Source organism: Callorhinus ursinus, unplaced genomic scaffold, assembly GCF_003265705.2.
Source record: "Callorhinus ursinus isolate GAN/ISIS: 27379988/994484 unplaced genomic scaffold, GSC_fseal_2.0 scaffold12, whole genome shotgun sequence".
NCBI classification, from domain to species: domain Eukaryota; kingdom Metazoa; phylum Chordata; class Mammalia; order Carnivora; family Otariidae; genus Callorhinus; species Callorhinus ursinus.
In genome coordinates, this window is record NW_027397074.1 from 45,266,535 (window position 1) to 45,283,750 (window position 17,216).

At 40.5% G+C, this 17,216-nt stretch overlaps 2 protein-coding genes across 6 annotated transcripts in view; one reads left to right on the forward strand and one right to left on the reverse strand.

The window, feature by feature from the left end:
* Positions 1–136: 136 nt before the first annotated feature.
* Positions 137–11,837, reverse strand: FKBP14 (FKBP prolyl isomerase 14). The gene is made up of 5 exons (XM_025873091.2): positions 11,455–11,837; positions 9,894–10,114; positions 6,776–6,927; positions 3,098–3,225; positions 137–886 (listed from the first exon to the last, which is right to left on the reverse strand). Exons 2-5 carry the CDS (start codon positions 10,088–10,090, stop codon positions 728–730), a joined length of 636 nt encoding a protein of 211 aa, XP_025728876.1. The 5' UTR covers positions 10,091–10,114; positions 11,455–11,837; the 3' UTR covers positions 137–727.
* Positions 11,838–12,044: 207 nt separating this feature from the next.
* The window catches only part of PLEKHA8 (pleckstrin homology domain containing A8), a 67,396-nt gene continuing 62,224 nt past the window's right edge, over positions 12,045–17,216 (forward strand). For all 5 annotated transcript variants that reach the window (XR_012380269.1, XR_012380268.1, XM_073899016.1 and 2 more), the window contains exon 1: positions 12,045–12,470. Coding sequence is in view for 3 of the 5 variants with exons in the window: in XM_073899016.1 (XP_073755117.1) it covers positions 12,431–12,470 (40 nt within the window). In the remaining 2 variants the exon portion in view is untranslated. The remainder of the gene's footprint in view (positions 12,471–17,216) is intronic.

Consider the following 17,216-nt stretch of genomic DNA (forward strand, 5'->3'; position numbering starts at 1 on the left):
AATACACTCTCTTCCTCAGTTACAAAATTTTGACACCTTATTACAAAGAACCAGACACATAAATAATTTGTCCTATTAATCATTATAGGTTATTAGTCACTAGGAACAGAACCTTATACACCTTAAGTCTTGGGCAGAAGGTTTCAATGTATACATATTTATAAGTCATTATTAACTTTGTTACTCACTTCAGCATTGCACATCTCCTCCGTAGAGCAGTAACTGTTAACAAGGCCAATTCAACAACCATTTCCTCTTTGCTTAAACAGACTCAAAGGCAGTTACAGACACACTGTCTCATTATAACATGAAAATAGTAAGCCTTGGGCTATTGCACAAATGTCAGTATCTAACTTGGAGAAAATAGAGGGAAGTAGAAAGAGAGGAAGCTGATTTGTGCTATAACCTGGTCTTATTTGGACATGCTCCCAGCTGCAATATTTTAAAGTTACAAGTAAACAAGTAAAACAGAAGGCTTCATATGTGAAAGTAGAAAATAGTCCAGAAGTCTTCTATTCAAAGACAAATTAATTTTTTCTTCCCAATAACTCACCAGAAAGAAATAGGCATTTAGGAATCCTAAGGGCTTCTTCAAATAATATTCAGAAAAATATATAAAAATAAAAAACAGAACAAGAACAGCACATTATTTAAAAGTAAGACTTTTTAAAAAAATGGTTGCCCTGTCTTTAAGGATGCATGCCATATAAAATGGGAACATGTATCTCTATAACTCGTCGTGTTTATATGTAAATTCTCTGGCAGATATAAATCCATCTTTGTCTTCATCTTCTTTATCAAAAATATCCTCCACCAAAACATCATGATGACTTTCATTCACCACTGCACCATGCTTTTCAAACTCCTTCTTTAAATACACTTTAACCTACAAAATAATGGGTCTCATTAATAATTCTAATTCATAAGATACCCACATCAAGCCAGTTAATATCACAGAGTGGACTGGTAGTTCATTTGATTATATAGCACAATGACTAAACAACTACAATATATTTCTAATGACAGTAAAAGAATTTTAAGGAATTTTTCCCCTTAAAAACAGTTGTTCTGCTACAGTAGAGACACAGAATATTGCTCAGAGGCAAAGATAAGGCTTATATTATCTGAAAAACACCTAATGAAAGCATATTATCTATTCTTAATCTGAGTCTAAATAAAGCCAAGCATTTGAAAGACCGTAGTCTTTCACTCCATTGAATTATCCAGATCTCATTTTCTAACTAGGGTCAGAATTCCAGATAGCTCTCTTAAAATAAGATTAAAGGATGGCATTTTTTAAACTTATATTTTAGAATTTTTTTAATTTTATTATTTAAAAAAAATCCAGTATGACATACAGTGTTACATTAGTTTCAGATGTACAATATAGTGAGTGATTCAATAATTCTATACATTACTCACGGCTCATCATGGTAAATGTACTCTTAATCCCCTTCACTTATTTCATCCATCCTCCACCTGCCTCCCCCCTCTCCTAACAGCATTTTTTAATTTAAGTAAGTGTCTGGTAATAGTACATGCCATGGACCTGACTATGATCATGCCTCATGACCTTCCAATCTCAGAAATTAAAGCAAAATCCAGCCTAGTGAGTGCTTAGACTGAAATTTTCCACTCTCGTTCAGACATTTAAAGATATAAACAAAATACTGCTCTTAATTACCCACTAGATTCACCATAATGCAGTTCAACCTGTACTTTCATTTTTAATCAGATCTCTAGTACTCCTTCTGTTAGATCAGTAATTTCAAATCCTTCCCCCCTTACGACCAATATGCAAACATATGACATACATTTACTTTTAAGATTCAGGAGACTTAATGAAGTTGTAAAAAAAAAAAAAAAAGGATGATTAAAGCTAAATGGATTAATATAGAATGTATCTCTAGGATATACTGTGTGAATAAAGCAAGATGCCAAATATTATGTATATCATGCTACTTTTTGTGTAAGAAAAGGGGAAATAGGAAAATGTATTCATGTTTGTTTGTATTTGCATAAAGAAACACTGGAAGGGTACATTAGAACCCAACAAAACAGCATGCAGAAGGGGGTAGATCACACAGTAGAAGAGGATGTGCGTGGGAAAAAGACTTATTAAACACCTTTTTTAATTGGATTGATTTTTTTTTGAACCATGTTAATGTGTTGTATATTTAAGATTTTTGTTTAATGAAAGGTAATTAAAATTTATCTTGGACAGAATAAAGTCCTATGACTGGTAATACTATGAGGTGTTATAAATTGAGTAACTGTAGATCATGACCCTGTGACTTCATAACAACTGCACTTATTTAAGACTTAATCATTTCCTGGCCATTATAATGAAATCGATCAAAACAGAAAAAGGGACTTGATTTCTGACCAGCCAAGGAGGACGGAGAACATGGACAAACAGAAAAACACAGAGTAGATGTCTACCTCCACTTCTTTCCCCACAGCAGCCAGACCAAGACAGGTATATGTAAAAATGGCTGCAAAAGCCTAAATAAATTATAGAGAAAAGACTTCTTGCTTTCTCCTTACTCAGACAACAGGACTAAGAGGGGGCTGGGAAAGTTCTCCTGCTCTGGAAAACCCAGCCTGGAGTCTCCTTTCTCCAGGTGTGAACCAGAACAAAACAGCATGTTGAGTTGTTTGCTGCTAATTGCTAGGAAATTACAAGTGCATTTAACAGACAGTTTACAGTTTACAGTTTTAAACAGAAACCTGAGATATTTCTCAGGACATCTATGTTTCTTATATAGCAACTCCAAAATGGGAATTGTCTTAGCAAAATGGATCTTTCAAAAACTCAGAGTGAGGACAAGATACAGTGAACCTTAAGCATGGTGGGGGTGAGGGGGGCAGGGGCAAAGGAATGAATGATGTTTCTTAAGTCTCAATATATTTCTCACCAAAACAAGGATTTCCTATTTAAAAAAAAAAAAGCCAACATTCAAAGCATCAGTATTTTAAGAAAATTTATAAATAATGTTTTATCCAAGTAAAAATACATTTTCTTTAAAAATATATTTTTTAAAAAGGGAGAAGAAAGAAACAAAGAAAGAAAGGAATATGAGGAAGGAAAGATCACCTCAGCTTTAGAGAGTTTCCAGTCATCATTAAGATCCATTTCTTGGAATGATTCATGAGATCTTGGTCCATTTCGAATCTCCAGGAGATCAATGTTGAATATCAGTGTACTCTCTGGGGGAATTTTACCTGACATGAGGAGAGGGAGGTTAAATTTTATTTAAACAATCCCAGAGTTTTTATGACACAAAACATGTGAAACTGAATAAAATATTCTTTTGATTGAATTAAATGAAGAGCCTTCCTAACATTATCACATGTAAATTACTTATAATTATATTTTACTCAAACAAATAGAATAGAGAAGGAATAATCCAAATTAGTAGATCAAAAGCAGTCTGTTTCTGGCTTTGCAATTACAAATTGCTTTGTACACACAAACACACACATACATACAGATATACCTAATGGCCGGGTATTAAATTTCAAATATAAGTAAGATAGTACATATTACATGCCAAGAATGACTTAAAGGGATTTAGATAATTCAGAGTTAATTACAGTACAAGTGATTTACTAACTTTGGGGTCGCCAAAAGTCCTGACCTAGAAATACATATAGTACTGCCATCTCTACCACTGGGAGGCAGCATCTAGCTGAGTGAGATCTAGTGTCATACCAGCTTCCTAGCTGGTTGGAGAGCTTACTCCTGCCCTTCTTTTAGCCTATTTCCTCATCTGTAAAATGCAGAATCTGTTGGGAGGATGAAGGAAGATAAATCCATGCAAAATATTTAGCATTATACTTGATAAATAGTGAGCTCTCAGTATATGTTAATAAGATATAACTCTCTTACAGGCTTTAAAAACAATACAGAAAGCTTCAACAATTTCAGAAAGTTAGGCAACACCCCCTCTGATATAGAACATTATACCTATTTTGAAGAAATTTCATTAGAGAAGAAATTAAAACAAATTTCTGAAAAGGGAGATAAAAATCTTTAAAAATGAAAAGAGCTTTGTTAAAGTCCCAGGGACCTTAAAAAAAAAAAAACTTTCTGGGAAGTATGAACAATTTTTTTTCAACTTGTTTTCTTATAACTATATTTAACATACAGGTCTAGGTAAACATTACAAATATTTCTTAGCCCCCACCACCACCACCCCACACCCAAATCCCACATATTTCCATGAAAGAGCGTTTGTTAAGTATTAAAGAGAAAAAACTTACACTGTGTGCCCAAGCTTACCGCTCCAGATCTAGACAGAGAAGGGCCATGCACTAGGTCGTTGACAAAACTGATTGTCTTTCCGCAGGAGGCATGCAAACATGATACCAAAGGACTACAAAATTAGTGTTTAATACATATTAGCAGAGTTAGTTTCATGGCTCTCAGTTTGGAGGAAATGACTCAAATTTAGATCTCTACTTGTTATAAAGTAAAACTGAGTTAAATACAGTAGGGAGAAAGAGTAATGGACTAATACTACATACATATTATAGGTGAGACAATACAGATACAGCAGAAAGATAAAAGAATACATTTGAACATCAGAGAAACATTTTCTCGATACTTGATTTTCTTCTCTAAAGAGATTATTAAAATAAGAATTGAATTTGGTTAGTAAATTCCATTCTGTGCATAAGATTTATATAGCAAGTTCCATTTTAGAATATACAATGCTTCACAGATGGCACTTACTTTTTTTTTTCAGAAAACTGGGGCTAGGATTCTCACTTTGTAAATGCTTAAGCTTAGACCTAGGGATACTGTGAAGTCTATATTTCTACAGAATCAGAGTGGTTCCCTGTCTGGTTCTGATGACTACTTAATAATTTTTTCAGGGCACCTGAGTGGCTCAGTCAACTAAGTGTCCCACTCTTGGTTTCGGCTCAGGTCATGATCCCCTGGGTCATGAGATTGACTCCTGGGGAGGGCTCTGCACTCAGCGGGGAGTCTGCTTGAGATTCTCTCCTTCTGCCCCTCCCCCCACTCACTCACCCATGTGTACTCTCTCTCTAAAATAAATAACTCTTTAAAAAATAATTTTTTTCTTCATTATGTAATACATGCCCATCATACAGAATTTGGAAGAGGCAGAACCAGAAATAAAAGTAAATTCCCAGTAGGGGCGCCTGAGTGGCTCAGTTGGTTGAGCGTCTGCCTTCAGCTCAGATCATGATCCCAGGGTTCTGGGATCGAGCCCCATATCAGGCTCCCTGCTCAGTGGGGACTCTGCTTCTCCTTCTCCCTCTGCTTCTCCCCTGCTTGTGCTCTTTCTCTGTCAAATAAATAAATAAAATCTTTAAAAGAAAAAACATATTTAAAAATAATTCCCAGCTGTCCATTGTTATCATTCTTAATTATATCCTTGCGATTCACTCTGTATGTGCATATACTTTTTTCTAATACTTACTCTTATATATTCTACAGCTTTATTTTCCAATTTTACATATAACATTATGTCATACACACTTGGATATAATTTTTTAATCTTTGAAATGCCATTTTTAAATAACTGGGCCCTATTTTATTTAGCTAAAGCCTTCTCATTATCCACTGAAGTTGGTTCCAATTATTTTTGCTATTAGGAACAATGTAGTAATGGACATCCCTGTTCATAAATCTTTCTCCTGATATCTGATTATTCCCTTAGGTTAAATAAGAGAAGAATTATAGGACACATACATATCCTATACAGGAAACATCATCTGGCCTCTTGTAAATAGCCCGAAGGAAAGCTACATGGCTTTCCACCCAAACAGCAGGTGTGCATGCCCGCCCTGCAACAAACTAGCACAAAGTCTCTTGGAAGCAGCTAGCCCATTTGCTTCTGTTTTATCAAACTCATTTCATGTCACTCCATTTATTTTTATAAATGAATGATAAAAAAAAGTTATAAAACAACTTTAAAACAAGAGTGGAAACAACCTCCAAAAAAAAGCTTTGTTGTAGAAAACTTCAGTTGTGAGTCACCAGCAGCCCACATCTAACCCTCATTCAGTGCCTTAATCATCTATATTTTACATGTTCAACTCATCAAAACACGTCTGTGGAATAAATTTCTTTTTGCATTGTTAAATTGATGAGTTTCAGCTGGGGAGGATGAAAAATTTCTGGAAGTGGATAGTGGTGATCCTTGTACAACATGTGAATGTTCAGTGTCACTGAACTGTACACTTAAAAAATGGTTAAAATAGTAAACATTATGTTATGGTTATTTTTTTTTTAATTTATTTTTATTTTTTATTTTTTTTAAAGATTTTATTTATTTATTTGAGAGAGAGAGAGAATGAGAGAGAGAAAGCACGAGAGGGAAGAGGGTCAGAGGGAGAAGCAGACTCCCCGCTGAGCAGGGAGTCCGATGTGGGACTCGATCCCGGGACTCCAGGATCATGACCTGAGCCGAAGGCAGTCGCTTAACCAACTGAGCCACCCAGGGGCCCTAAAAAATATTTTTTTTAAAAAAACCCATTATCTGGGTTAATATGGTGGTTAATTGTTAATGATAGAGTTGAAGGTTCCAGAACTTATCATTAGCTCAGTTGACTATTAAGATATGATGGCTTTAATTTGACCATTTCAAATGATAATCAAGACACAATCATACTTCCAAAAAAATTACACATCCTCTACTTACTTTTAGGGAAAAAAAACACATAGTAGTTACTCTGATTTCGGTCTCCTAATCCAGGGAAGAACTCCAACGCTATAGTAAAAATGTAGAGTTGTTATTACCTTTTCCTTCTTTTCCATAGCCCAGGGCGGGAGGAATGGTGAGCTTTCTCTTCTCTCCTACACACATTCCCTTCAAGCCCTGGTCCCAACCTTTGAGAGCCTCCAGGATGCCCAAGGTAAACCAAATGGGCTGACCATTGTTATGTTTGTGACTACAATAGAAAGAAAACACATTAGAACTGTTTAGAAACTCTATTTTTTTATTGCTGTGGTGTATTTTTTTTCCACCCATAAGTGATTCAGTTTGGAAATTAACAAAAACAGCTATATACATACACACAAAACCAAGTCAATTTTGTAATTCATTGCCCATATTTCTTGATGCAAACTTCACACAATTGACTCAGGTAGAGAAGAGCAGAGGGAGTAATAATAAAAACAGTTAATAGCTATTTGCGATTTATTGTGTACCAGGTATTCCCCTAAATGCTTTTCTTCTTTTAACTCTGACAATAATCATCTGAGGTAAGTACCATTATTTCCCTATTGTACAGAGGAGGAAACTGAGGTTAAGTGTGCCAGTATTTGATCCAACTCCAAAGTTCAAGGTCTTAACCACACTGATGCTGTCCCAGGAAAATCTTAAGGGGTCAGAAGAGGGAAAAAATAATGGAAAATGTGAGAGTTTGGGAAGGAAGATGAGAAGCTAAGGAGAATTTACTGCCAAGACATGTGGGTCCATACCCACATGGACACTGGACAGTCAGGGACACAGCACCTTCTAGCCTACCCACAAACTGTCCTGATGTACAGCCTGGTGATGGCTCTGATAGGTGGAAAAGGCTGTTCTTCAACCCTTAACCCTTAGATACTAGCTATAGGCATCTTCTGTGGGGCTCTGCAGGGAAGCCTGGAGGAGTGGCCCCTCAAGGACTGACAGAGAAGGAAATAGTCAAAGTATCCTGGCTCATGAGCTGGAGAGAGGCCAGCCTAAGAAACCTAGCTGGCAAGCTACTAGGGAACTTACAGGCTGAGTAGTGCCTGAGCCCCAAATAGCTCCCTTTCAGTGCAATAAGGGAAGTGTTCTCAAAGATATAGGTGAGAAAGAGAAATCACTCTGTTAGGTTTCATGGGCACCATTGTTACTAAATCCAAGTAAAGGCCATTACTTCTTCTTTTCCTTAATTTCCCCCCATGACTAAAGAAACAAATTACCAACTGTAAAAGACTTGGGAAGGCTAGAAAAGAATAAAGAAGGAAGAAAACAATCTGACACCCAGCGCTGACTACAGTTTTGACACATTTCTTTCTTGTCACAGCTAAAGGATTTAAGCTCTTTACCACACAGGCTAGCGTTCTAGAAATGGCAAACATGCTTTACAGTGGACCATTTGATGGTAATTCTTCACAATACTCAGGGTTAGCAGTTTCTAACCATTTACACTGAGGCCGCATGACAACAGTCCCCTCATCAGGTACTAGAACTTTAGTAGCCAACTGCCAAATAATGTCTTATGGCTACCACTAAAGTCCACATAGATTCTGAGACCTGAAAGGAATCAGGCTGTGTCAACATCGGACTAAAAATAAAGACGTGAGGGGCGCCTGGGTGGCTCAGTTGTTAAGTGTCTGTCTTCTGCTCACGTCATGATCCCAGGATTCTGGGATAGAGCCCAGAAGGAAGCCTGCTTTTCTCCCTCTCCCACTCCCCCTGCTTGTTTCCCTCTCTCTCTGTCTCTCTCTGTCAAATAAATAAATAAAATCTTAAAAAAAAAAAAAAGATGTGGTTGAAAATTTAAAACGCAAATCTTAATACTGTTTAACGTTCACTGTGGCACTGGCCTTGTTGATAAGGAGATAGAGCTGTTGAGAATTCTATGGCAAGCCACTGTTTTGGAAAGTTTTGGAAGGGCTAACAGAGTTCAGAGAAGGGTGCCATTCACTTCTCCAAAGACATACCAGGACTGAATGCTTAATGAAGGCAGGTCATCAAAAACCAGATCTAGGAGGGTCCACAAAGTTTCACTACTTTAGTTCATCCCATTCTCTCTACCTGGAATGTCCTCTCTGCCCCCATTCTCGACCGGAAGGAACCCTCCACCCATCTTTCAAGGCCCATCTCAATTATGATCTCTGGGAAGTCTTCTCTTTCTCCACCTCTCAGAGATAAATAATTCCAGACTCCATTATGCTTTGTGAACATTTGAACATTCTGTACTATACAGCATGAGTTATTGACTTTTCTTCCTCTGTAGATGATGGACTGCTGGAGGACAAGAATCCAGTCTTAATCACTTTTGCATCCTCAAGGCCTGACTTGTGGCCACTCAACAAGGGTTTGTTAGATGGACAAGGATGGAAAAGCCACAATTTTTCAATCTCCCTAGTATCAAGCACAGGGCCTAACATAAAAGAAATGCTCAATAAATACTTTTGGAATGGAATGAAGAGAATCAATGCCTAATTAGAAATCAGTACACTTGGTAGAACTTTTCCATGTTGCAATTTCTTTGTTTATAGAACAGAAAAAATGATAGTGTAACCACCTGAAAATCCTTCACTGTAGGTATTGGATTAATCTTCCATAACCACACCCACACCCATCAATGAAGTCTTTGAATTTCTAGAAAGAAACAAATAATGAAACAAATCATGGTACTGTGCCTTGACCAAAATGTCATCTGTAAGAACAATGATTAAATAGATCAATGGACTAGCATTAGCATACCCTACAACAAGCAAATAAATGATTGTGTAGTCTTCTCATGAAGTTGCTGTGAAAAGTTTTAAGTAAATTTCACCTACACCAAATAAAAAATGGAATTAGGTCATTTCCCTTGGGAATGGAGTTTGAAAAATGAGAATTCCTTTAAGTTTTTTTTCTACGTATTGCCTAACTATGCATCTAGATATTTCTGGAGTATTTCAACGATTCTAGCGCTAATTTTTATAATAAAAATTAACCCTTTATCCTTACCACATGTTTCCAATAAGAACTTCAAAGGCCCCGTTATATAAGATTGTCGTTAAACGATTTCCCTTCCCAAAGAAGGAAATAATATATTGCAGTTTTTTTTAAAAGAGAGGTAAACCCTGGTACAGGCTACCTTTCCTGCCCGAGAGCGGGCATAGGTGGGTGGGTTCTTCACTATTTTACCTTCAAGGTATAATTACTTACGTAGAGTGAAATAAGGAGCCATCCTTTTCTAAGTAGCCTTCATAATGGACCAACATCAAATCCCCCCCTTTGGTCTTGCGATGGCAGATGAAAGGCTTCTGAAGCACCTCAATCTTCACTTCTGGTTCAGGGATCAGAGCCCCACTCAAAGAAGTGACCAACAGCGTCAGCACTGCGTTGCACAAGAAAAGCCTCATGTTGCTGGAGCAGGAAAGAAGTTCCTACAAAAACAAAGAAAGGGCCCCCGACCTCATAGAGCTAAGAATGTAGTTGAAGCCTTAAGGACAAACACCTCTGGCACGTTCATAATTCTCTGTTCCTAGCAGACGTGGCACATTTACTACAACTTTCCCACGCACTGCGAACCCACCTATAAAGAGTTAAACTCCAAACCCGGGTCTGACTGGCTCTCACAGCTCGGCCGCCGGAGAAGGACGGCTTCCCATTGGCTTGCGGTGCTGTCCGCTGGAGCCTCTCAAACCAATGATGCTGCAATAATTACAGCTGGGCGGAGCCGGGCACCAATCCGGCTGCGAACCGCAGGGAGTGGTCCTAGAGTTCGGCGGATTAAAGTATTCCACAACCTCGGACTTCTGGGGACAGAGTGACGTGAGGACCTAACCGGAAACGCCTCCGGCAGATTTACATCTGTAAAATATGCAGGATTAGTTTGCGCGGAAGAGTCCTAGGCCAGGTGAAAGGGTAGCGGTTCCCGGAAACACTCGTTTACTCTGGCGGATGCTGAGAGGCCGCCCCCAGGATTCCACAATCCTGCTGCTGCGATTATTTAATTTACGGTATAAACGATAAAGACTTCAATAGTTTTGTAGGGTTCGCAAAGCGCGTTCCGTTCCCGTGCGTAAACCCCACAACACGGCCAGTAAAGCAGGGTCTTTAATCCCAGCTAAATGATAAGTGTATCTGGGCTAGGGGAGGTTAAGTGTCCTGCTTAAAGTTGCTCAGCCTCAAAGAAGTTGAGCTCCGCCTTCAAACCAGGTCTTTGATTCATTCTACAACACCGCATAATGTTATGGCTGCTAATAATTTATCACTTAGGTGGTGACCGTAGGGATAGCGTCTATCGTGAAAAAGGACGTACAGACCTCCACTTTAAAAAAGAAACAGTAATCACGCTTATAAGGTATATTGGTTCATCTTAGCTTAAAATTATTGGCTTTACCTTTTTTGCCTAATTTCAAAAGCAAAACATATTCATTATAGTATAGTAGATTTGGAAGAAACTGGAAAGCACGAAAGTAGGTTTTCTGGTTAAAATACAGGAGTCGAACTAAATACGAATTTCAGACAAACAACGAATTCATCGTTCTGTATTTTATTTGCTAAATCTGGCCATCTTATGCTAAAGAAAAAGAGAGAGAGAAAAAAGATCGTCTATAGCGCCACCATCTACAAAGAATCACCTTGACATTTTTGGTGCATGCTTCTGTGACATACGACTAAAATAATCTGGACCAGATTGTACACTTGGGTTTCGTAACCTGCTCTTTCCACTTAATCTGTTGTTAACATTTTCCCTGGTCAAATATCCTTAGCACAGTACCTTCTCCCACTTTAATATGCTTAGGAATCCCCCGGAGAATCTTGTTAAAATACAGATTTCGACTCAGGAAGCCTGGGCTTGGGGAGACATCCTGCAATTTCGACAAGCTCCTAGGTGATGCCAATGCTGCTGTCCATGGATCACACTTCCACTAGCGAGGCCTTAGGGTTTAGACATGTTTACTAGCCGCACAGTATCCTATCGTGAAATTCCTATCAACTCCGTAGGCTCTATTGCTGGCTACCTCGATTTTGTGGGATCAATTAGCCTTGAAATAAGAATTGGACCCTGTCTGGGAACTAGAACGCAGGAGGCACCCCCAAACATCGAGAGGTGGGTTCTTCCCAATCTACGGTACCATTAACAGTCAGGACTGTATCCCACACTGGTCCCCAAGGATCTCCCTCCTTCCCGCAGACCCGACGCCTACACCCAAGCCCGCCTCGCAGGACTCAATTACCCTGCCAGCCCCTCCCGCTGCGACAGCCCCGCCGCCGCCGCCAACGCCGCGGTTGCTGCCAAACCCCGGAGTAGATTTCGGGAACGTACGCGCGGACGGCGCATTGGGCATGCGCAAGGGGGCCCCGGGCCCGGCGGGCTGAGGACTCAGGTTGCTCGCTGTTGCGCCGCCAGCTCCCCTCGCCAGCGGCAACTCGGAGGTTGCAGCCACCACTCGGGCCCACCGGGGGCTTGGCCTCCTTGTGAACAGTGCGCCGGCTCCACAGCGTGGGCCCCCAGGCCGGCCGCGTCCTCACGTGCCGAGGCAGCCGCAGTGACCCCGCCCCCGGGCCGAGGATGTGAGACTGGCCGGGCGTCCCCGCACCGGGCCCGGGCGCCGGGAGTCGGCGGCTCGGCAGCGCTGGGCGATGGCCCTGCTGCCGGTGCTCCTCGCCTCCTGGGGCTTGGGGCAGTGAGGGGGCCGGCGGGCGAGGGGAAACGGCCCCGGCGCGGCGGGGACCAAAGGACCTCGGGCGCCATGGAGGGGGTTCTGTACAAGTGGACCAACTATCTGAGCGGTGAGTGGGGGGCGCGCCAGACGCCGGGTCCTTTGTTTGAGCGGCCGGAGGGCGGCGTCGGGACGCGAGCCCTTTGGGTCGGGGTTATGGTCCCTCCTGAAGCCAGAGAGGCCTGCACGGGCCGGGAATATTTCCCCAAAGCTATTCTTATGGGTGACCGTGTCACCCATGCTGTACGGACACAGCCCCTTGGTGCTGGGTGAGGGCCGTAGCTGCCCTTTCACTTCAAGGGAAGCTATGAAATACTGAGCTTTGCGGTGGCTTGAAAGGCAGGATGCCCTCGGTGTCAGAGGGAGGGGGGCGCTGACTCTCGCAGTGGGGTCTTCTGGGAGTCTGTCGAATTCTGGCGAAGGAACCGGTCTCGCCTGGCCCTCAGATAGGTTGGAGGGTTTCAAATGAATGCCAAAGGTGAGCTGGAATTCCAGAGGCGAAATGTCCTTTTTCAAACAAAGTCCCCAGTGCAAACACTTTCTTTTTGTCACCTTCGGAGTCATCTGTGCGGACCAACGTATCAGAGTTCCACCTCAACAGTTTCAAAGATCCAAAGCATGTACACAGTATTTGCTTTTCTCACTGAGCATTCTTTTTGTTTTACAGACTCAGAAATTACCATAAGATGAAACCGTAGCAACTGTTTCGTTGCACTTCTGAGCAGAATGGCTTAAAAAGAGTACCCCGCCCCCTTTCCAATGTGTGGAAGTACTTTATTTCGTATCTTGGAAGGTCATAACTATTCTCCAGCTGTGAATATGATTCAGAACGAGCATTTTTTTTCATTTGTGCAACTAGTGTTTAGTAAAAGCCGCCTGCTTGTTAGAAACTTGGGTTAGGCACCTTTTGGGAACTAAGCTTTATTATGGAAAATAAGCTGGACACTTTTAATTTTAATAGCAGTGTATTTGAAACCAGAATTATTCCCAGTATCTCTTATAGTGGGAGAGATATATTGTCCCATCCTTTCTTTGACAGAACAGTTTTTTAAATGTTGTGGTGATGCTCTGGAGTGGTTTAAGGACTGATGTATCTGGGAGCATCAGTTGGCATAATGACTTTGATGAGGTTATATAGCACAGCCAAAAGTGCACCTGTTGGGTGTACCCAGAATCTCTTCCTTATGCAAACTGTGGTTAGAAGTGAGTTTATGTATTTTTCTTATAATCATTAGTAGAGACTGAGAAGTGTTTTAGAAGATCTGGCCTTTGCTTTTGAGGATTAAATTGGATGTGGATAACTTGTGTCTGGGCTTTGCTGAATGTCTGATGCTGGTTAACACTCTACTAAGCTAAAGGGAACATGCTTGATTGGGTAATTTTTCCTTTGAGGTATCTCTAAGCCCCGAGATGTATGGACCTTATGCCCTAGAGTAAAATTTAGTTCCTGGTCTTTCACCCTGTTCCATCACACATGCTATTTAACTTTTTTTCTTTCAACCTGAACACTCATCGTTCTTTTCTTCTACCTACCCCCCCACCTTTTTTTTTTTTTTTTTTTTTTGCTTCACCTTTCTTACGCTCCTTCTCCTTTATATAGAAAGGTTAGTCTCTGGGTACAGTACCTGCTTCCTGTTGTGAAATGCCCTTTTTCCGCTCTGTTTTTATGTATCCTTCAATAAAGTAAAATTTCTCTAGAAGGATCTTTTGGAATTTTATCATGTGATGTCTGTACCATCTGTCCTGTTGGAAAAGTCTCTCTCTTTTTTTTTTTTTCCTGCCCCAAGTAAGAGAAGTCAATTCTGTGAGTGTGCCAGAGTGGAAGCCCTAAAAAAAGGCGGCTGGAGCCATTGCCAGAGCCAGCTGTCCTTATATCATGCTGCTTGTTCCCTTGACCCACGTGCCTCCTCATTGTGGGCACACTGTTCATAGAAGCCCATCACACCGCTGGGTATTTTTCCTGGATATACTTCCAGTTATGTTTCAGCACGTTGTCTTTCATTAGGAGATAAATTTACTTCAGAAAGGAGCAGTATAGCCTAGGAGGAACAAATGCATTCTTGTTTCTTTTACCCTCCTATGTGAGTTAGTCTCCCAAAAGAGCATAGCGTGACTGTTAATGACAAGCTTTGATGAAAACATTGTTACTTCTTTTCTGAAGCTTGTTTTTTTTTTGGTTGGTTTTTTAAAGATATTATTCATTCATTTGATAGAGAGAGAGCACAAGCAGGGGGAGCAGGAGAGAGAGAAGCAGGCTCCCCACTGAGCAGGGAGCCCAACACAACAGGGGGCAACATGGGGCTCGATCCCAGGACCCTGGGACCATGACCTGAGCCACCCAGGAGCCCCATGAAGCTTGTTTTTAAAAGTAATATTTTTTCTTAGGGTTTTGTATGTTATAATTTTAAAATATATATAATCTCAGCCCCAGTTTGTGTTCATCTGAATTTTTCTCTAAACCATACCTGTTTTTGTAATTTTGTCATGCCCACAGCTTGATATGGGAAGCCTTTTGTCAAATTTGAGTGGAGAAATTAGGAAATCAGTTTATTAGCTGATCCTTTGACTACTTGGAGGATATTGTTAATTTCACTTACCACCTACTGTGTCCTGGGCACTATGTTAGCCACGGGGCAAGCAACATTGAGTAAGACAGACACAGTCCCAGCCTTCCTTGAGCTTATAGTCTAGTGGGGGAGAAGACATTCTTTGAATAAGTACTTAGAAACATGCTCCAAGTGTGTGTGATTTGGGGGAAGGTGAAGGAGAAAAGCTAGTTTGGGTCACTGGGGACTGCTTCTCTGAAGAAAAGATTTAAGCAGAGCCTAAAGGATAAATAGAAGTGAGTGCGGCCAAGGCAGAGCTGCAACTGGAGGTTGCAACGAAGAATTTTTAGCTACAGGGAATGTCAGTATGAAGGCCCCAAGGCAGGATAGAGACAGGTGAGTGAGGACAGGAAAGAAGACCCACATGGCTGCAGAGTGTAGAGTGAGGCTAAGCCTCCAACAAGGCTGCAGGGGTGGGTAGGAAGCTTGATAGGCCCCTGCAGGGCCTCTTACGCTGTTAGAAACACCATGGAGTGGTCGGAGTGCGTGAGAGAGAGAGAAATGATGAGATTGTTTAAAAGCTTACTTTGATTGCATTTATTGTATTTTGCTAAATACTGTATTTATTTTGTGAGTTTCTCTTGCTTCTTGAATTAAACTGGTAGGTATCAATTACTGAAAGTTGGAAGCATCATCAAACCCCAAGAATAGCATCTTAATTGCTTGCATGAGTGTAGTGCTAAAATACAGAAATAGAAGCAGTCCCTTTTCCTAATACACTAGGTATTATACTCAGGTACCCTGTGCTCCTTAAAAGCAAAATGAAAAAAAAAAAAAAAGGAAGCGAGAGAGAAAGCAAGAGCTTATGTGTATTTTATTCAACAGCCCTGAGCCATCGCATTTTATAAGCATCAGAACATTGGACATTCTGGGATTTAGTGTCAAGCCCTCTCTTCAAATATTAGATTACACCTGGAATGAAACGGAAATGGATCAGATATTTCACAAATACCTGTATTGTGTGAGACCCAGAGCTAGGCATTGTATGTTTGTTGGTCCGGGAATATTATACATGCTTGGTTGTAAATTAATGCTCTACAGTAGAACCCTAGTTGAGGAGTCAGTTGATAGCAGCTCTATCACTGCCAGCTTCAGAGTCACTTTACCATTCTGAACTTAGCATCTTCCTCCATAAAAATGATGAGATTTACCAGTTAATTATGAAAGTAGTAACTCAGTAATGTTCCAGGCCCTATTCTAAACATTTTACATGGATTATCTCATTTAATCTTCACGGCAATTTTAAGAAGCAGTTGCCTTTATTATCCCATTTTCCAGATGAAGATATTGAGACACAGAAAGATGAAGGAACTGGCCCAAGGTCACACAGTTAGTAAGTGGCTTCAGAGTCATTGCTCCATTACATAATACTTTGAAAGGTCCTTCCTGCTTGATCATTATATAATTCTAGCTGATTCATCATGCACCTATATTTAAAGTATGTTGACCTAGAATAGCAGACTCTGTTTGGGGGTAGGAGGAAGGGAGGAGTTCAGGAGTGAGGAAGACTTTGCTCAGCTTTGTGCATATGTTTTGTCACAAGGAAATTTTCTGAGCTGTGCTGTGAGCTTTCTGCTTTGCAGTTTTAGGTCCCTTTCCTGCTCACTCAGCAAACAGGAGGACTGCTGCCCTGAGCTCTATCCAGCTGCAGGCTTCATGGGCCCAACCAGCAGGTTAGGGCACAAGCACATTGCAGTATGCATTCCAGAAATAACAGAAGCTTGCATAATATTGACCAGATGGTTGTCTGAGGAGGTGCTATAATTTTGCTTACTATCCCCCCCAACCCAGGTGGAGGAAGGTGACTCTTGCCCATATATGTTTGTGCTGTAGAAACAGTGCCAAGAGGACATCTAGAATGTGAGTGATCCAGAGCAAGATTCTCATGGTCTCATAACCACTGGCCAACCTTTTTTTGTTGTTTTAACATTTTTATTGAGATAATGATTCACTTATCGTAAATTTCACCATTTAAAATATACTAGTTAATAGTTTTTAGTGTATTTACGGAGTGTAACCATCGCCACAATTTTAAAACATTTGCATTATCCCCAAAAGAAATCCAGTTAGCAATCATTCCCACCCCACCCCCTCTTGCCTTTGACAACCACTAATCTATGTCTGTGTAAACTTGTCTATTCTAGACATTTCATATAAAGGGAATCATACATAATGTGGTCTTTTGTGACTGACTTCTTTTACCTAGTTTT